The 4,966-nt window shown below is 40.5% G+C and overlaps 2 protein-coding genes across 8 annotated transcripts in view; both read left to right on the top strand.

Annotated features, from left to right (window-relative positions):
- Nucleotides 1-4,966, top strand: part of LOC112150175 (complement factor H) — a 66,268-nt gene that overhangs the window by 17,278 nt on the left and 44,024 nt on the right. For 2 of the 7 annotated variants that reach the window (XM_036211594.1, XM_024278209.1), the window contains exon 18: nucleotides 24-340. The exons of the other annotated variants lie outside the window; for them this stretch is intronic. In XM_036211594.1, coding sequence (XP_036067487.1) covers nucleotides 24-85 — 62 coding nt within the window. In that variant the 3' untranslated portion in view covers nucleotides 86-340. Of the gene's footprint in view, nucleotides 1-23; nucleotides 341-4,966 lie in introns of those variants that run through there. 7 annotated transcript variants of the gene reach the window in all.
- The window catches only part of LOC118598679 (complement factor H-like), a gene marked incomplete in the record, with an annotated part of 60,185 nt that continues 59,838 nt past the window's right edge, over nucleotides 4,620-4,966 (top strand). Inside the window, 1 exon segment of the mRNA XM_036211596.1 lies at nucleotides 4,620-4,778. Coding sequence (XP_036067489.1) covers nucleotides 4,709-4,778 — 70 coding nt within the window.

Genomic DNA, 4,966 nt, shown 5'->3' with positions numbered 1-4,966 from the left:
TAAAGAGGGAAAAAGACATGATGGTAGGGTGGAGATGCGTCAGCAGTGCATTGAGGGTGTGATTCAGTTACCCACCTGTGTATAAAGGCCTTCAAAGAGCTTGGTATGCTTTATCCGACCTTGGAAGCTCATAATGTGCCATGAGTCATTTATGTTAAACTTTTGTATGGAGATTACATTCTTCAGATTCAAAATCAAATAATTGAAAAGCTGTTTGACACATTTTTAATTGTTTTTTCATTATCAATGTTTCATTGCAGATTAAAAATGTCTGTATCAACAATTGTCCTGTTCATTTCTAATGTCCTATGCACATAAATAAAATATGATCTCAAATGTATTGGGTGTCTGTAAATTCTTTAGTAAAAGTCATTTTTTAAAAAGAAATTATCTTTTTTTTTTATGAACCCTTTACTTTTTTCTGGACATGACCTTTATCGCAGTTTTGCATGAAACAGTTGTATAGTTAAATTTTATATCAGATAATTTTTTTTTTAATTACATATTGTACCAGTGTTGCGTGAGTCATATAATTCTTTTTGTCAAGTTAGGGTAAGTTCCATTAAAACGTTGCAATATAAAAGTGAGCTGAAAATATGTTACAAATATGAGGAGAAATCCAAACATGTCGGGGTCGCGGGGGTGCTGGAGCCTAACTACTACAAGGGGTACACCCTTGACAGGTCGCCAGTCTGTCGCAGGGCCTCAATCACACACCCATTCACTCTCACATTCACACCTAAGGGCAATTTAGAGTCACCAATTCACCTATGAGGCATGTTTTTGGAGGGTGGGAGGAAGCCGGAGTCCCCAGTGAAAACCCACGCATGCACAGGGAGAACATGCAAACTCCACACAGAAAGGTCCCAAATCGGGGCCTTCTTGCTCTGAGGCAAGAGCGCTAACCACTGTGCCACCGTGCAGCCCCTCCAAACAGGTTTCACATAGAAATATCTATAAGCAAAAATAAGAAGAAAAAAATAAAAATATGTTTGCATCCCTATGTTTGTTTGCTGTGTGGTGGCATTTTTGAAAAGATATTAACACTCACAAAACAACAATACACTGAAAAACAGTCAAACTGTCTCATTCAACCACAAACACATTCACACACTGATGACGCTTCCACTGCCTTGTACTGACACCAATCATCACAAAGAATGTAGGATTTAAAGGCCTCGTGCAGTGGCAATTTTTTTTTTTAAATTTAGAAAGTCAATGGAACTTGGAAAACGAATCTGATAAAAATATTCACCTAAAATGATCCAGGGCGGTTTTATTGATCATTTTATGGTCGTGCACAGCTTCAAATTTGGGCGATAGGTGGTGATGGGCGGGGGCTGCGCGTGACGTCACTTCAGGGATCCCAGAGTGTAAACAACAATGGCGGACGGTTTGAGAAGCGACGTAGACCACGATTTAGCGGATATTTCTTTGGATGAAGGTGATGAGCCTTCATCAAACACGGGAATTTTAACGACACGGGGTTCGGAGGGTGTACAGCCCTACCAGTTTGAACCGGAGGTTTCCTCATCTGAAGATACAGGGGCTTCGGATGACGATGGTGAAAGCTCATACAGCGATGGCGGGGAGAAGACGATCAAACTTGACTATTTAGAGGAAGTAAAAGTCCCAACAAGGTTTCCGTAGGTGAACCTGCGGAAGGATCATTACCGGAAAGGGAAAGGCGCCGCCGCCGCCGCGGAGCGTCCTTTGTCGTCCTCCTCCAGGGCCGAGGCAGACGGAGGGTCTGCTGCTGTGGTGGCGACGTGGGGGGGCTTGCTCCCCCGCCGCCCTCTCGGCCTCCCTCGCCCGCGCGCCACCGACCCCCGCACGGGTCTGCTGCTGCTGCGGCGACAGGTGGGCTCGCTCCCCCCGCCGCCCTCCGGCCTCCCTCGCCCCCGCGCAACCAACCCCTGCGAGGGTCCTCTTTCCAGACGGCCGGCGGGGTCCTCCTGCGCCCCGCGCGGAGGCCATCCCCGCCGGCCTCACGAGGGAGTAAAAACCCTTCGTGCGGGCTCGGCTGCCGGCGAACCCAGTCATCACAACACTAGCGGATCTAGCTGTATGTTCCTGTACTGACGTCACACGACCTATGACCTACTTATTGGTGGCTGCCCAAAATCTGAGCGACCGCGCTATTTTTGAACGCTTGTAGAGAGTGCACGGGGCCGCGGGTGACGAAATAATTATACGGGGGTTCATTTGTGACATAAATACTAGTGTTTTATTGCAGTTTTAAAAAAATCACGATTTTCACCGCACAAGGCCTTGAATGTCTTGTCCGGGGATACTTTGATGCATGAGCAGGCCAGGCAAGGAACTCAACCTGCAAAGTTCAGATCAGAGGTTGACCGCTCAACCTCTGCACCACTGCAGCTGCTCTAAAAATGTACTTTGTGAATAGACCTACATAAAACACCTCCCAGTGTTGGATATGAGTTTTCTAGGTATGGATTTGTCAACCTTAAATTATTGTATTCTTCAAGAAAAAATGCTTTTCCCAATTTTTTTTTCTTTTAAAATTTTTTGGGGGGAGTTCAAAGACAAGAAATTCATGTATATATTAAAAAGAACTTTAAAGTGTCTCATTTTGGCGTTCATCGAGTTCTGGCTAAATTAATTTGTCATTTTTATTTTTTGGATTGTTTTTATTTATTTTATTTTTTCACTTTATTTTTAGTAAACTAAAAACATGTTATGTTTGTATTATTCAGTGTCAGTCTGATTTTAAATAAAATAAATGAAAAAAAAACTTTTTCTTGTTGTAGGTTTGCAGCACAAATTGTGATTCACTAGCTTTCTTTATCTGCCACACACACTGTTAGTGCCGTACCGTCAGGGCCTGCAAAGCCTTCAGTGAAGGCCTAAAATTATCTAAAAAGAAGTATCTTAATCACAGATAAGGGTTATATATATATATTTGTCCAAAATATATTTAGATCATTCCAACTGTTCTGCCAGCTTCTCTCACAGCCCTACGCCTCGGCTGCTCTGCTGTCAGAATGTTTTTTTTTCCACATGAAAGTTTCCAACCAATCGAAATTTAGCCCTCACTTGTTACTAAGTTCATAAAAGTCTACCTTACACTCATACAGTCAGTGCTTCTGCCTTCACTGTCAGTTTTGCGGGCGACTTTCTATAAGAAAAACACTGCTGATTAAACACATTGACGTTGATTCAACCAATCAGAATATGAATAGAGTCACTGTAGCTTCATAAAGCTGCATTTTCAAGGCAGGATTTTGGACAATATCACAATAACCTTTACCAGGAAAAAAAAAAAAAAACAGGTTTTGAGATCATTAAAAACTAGTGTTTGTCACAGTCCTCGACCCCCAGAGATCTATTAGGTTCAAACATCCTGAAACATTTTTGTGTAAGGAAGACAAGAGAGGGATCTCTTCATAAATGAGATTTTACTTGCACAAGAAGAACAGACGGAGAATGTCCAAACCAGTCTCCACTCCACTCTGAAGTTCTTAGTTCTTGGTCCAGGTCTTCATTTTTATAACATATGGGACGGTCCCTAGTTACATTAACGTTTGTGGCTCTGAAGCAGGGGTCCCCAAACTTTTTCTTGTGAGGGCCACATAACTGTTTTCTTCTCTGATGGGGGGCCGGGTCCGTTTTGTCAGCTAACAGAAAAAGTGAAACAATCTAAACGTTTGTCTAAACGTGAACAACTGTGTTTTTCCAGAAAGCTACACACAACCATATTTTAACAATCCCTTTCTGTAATCTTCACCAAAAATGAATCTAAAACAGTCCAAAAAGTAAACCAGTAAATAGAGAATCCTCTCCTATCATGGTTCTTTTGAGACGTTGGAGAGCTGCAGCTCCTCTCACAGGGATCTTATAGCCATCTGGATCTTTTGACTCTTTAGGTCGTTTTGTTGTTTTACTTAACTTATAAATAACTATAAATTCATGCAAAAAATGAATAACTGATGTAAAAATGTTTTTAGAAGTGTAAAATATGTTAAAGATTGTATTTTCCTCCCAGAAAAAAATATTCAAAATACATTATAAAAACAGAAAAAGAATTATTTACTATTCAACTTTAAAGTGAAACAACATAAAACACAACAACCACAAAGCAAAATATTGTTGTTGGATGATCCTAAAAACGACCACAAAGTGTGGTTAGTACTGATGTGCCTCTTTCAGTGCTTGCTGTTCCGAGGAGGGTGTTTACATGTTACACACATGAATAAAATCCTCAGATCTGATGTCTCATCCTCATTACAACTTGTTCAGAATGTGACCTCATTCCAGCAAAAATGACTCAAAAAGACTCTTATCTAAGATGTGAGAGCAGATATTTGTCATTTTAAATGTGATTGCATTTAAACACTATTGATAACATTTCACTCTTTGAGAGCAGCTAAAATGCTCAAGAGGCCCTTAATATGAGTTGGTTATCCAGAAATGAAACACTGTTCAAGCACTTTGATTATGGCATCAAATGTGTTCTTGTGGTCACCGACATTTATCCAGCCTTGTACCAAAAGATAGCAGGTTTCAAAATAATTGTTTGGGAGCAAAGTTCTCTGTAGCAGTCAATATTTGAAGTAAGATGTTCGTTTTGGGGATGTTTCATTGCCAACTTGCAGTGGGCAGTCCATGTGATGTTTGGTGCGATCTACGGTGAAGAAAACATCTGAACTGAACCAAAGATAGCAGCACTATCTTGATCTGAGACACCATGAAACCACAGCCCATTCTTTTGATTTTTCATCTTTTGAGTCTTCTCCAAGTCTCTTTGTCACAAAATGGTAAGAAAATATTTTGTTCTTTTATTAACTGTTGTAACCTATAGTCTTTTTTCTAGTTTTTTTTTTCTAGCTGTCTAAGGTGTTTCCTTTTTGACTTAAATTTCAAATGTAATTTGAAAATAAATCGATTTCAAATTAAAAATAAAAATATGAACGAGTTGGAAACGTGTTTTGGACAAGAAGACGAG

This window comes from Oryzias melastigma, linkage group LG4, assembly GCF_002922805.2.
Source record: "Oryzias melastigma strain HK-1 linkage group LG4, ASM292280v2, whole genome shotgun sequence".
NCBI lineage: Eukaryota > Metazoa > Chordata > Actinopteri > Beloniformes > Adrianichthyidae > Oryzias > Oryzias melastigma.
This window is presented reverse-complemented; position numbering and strand designations above follow the sequence as displayed.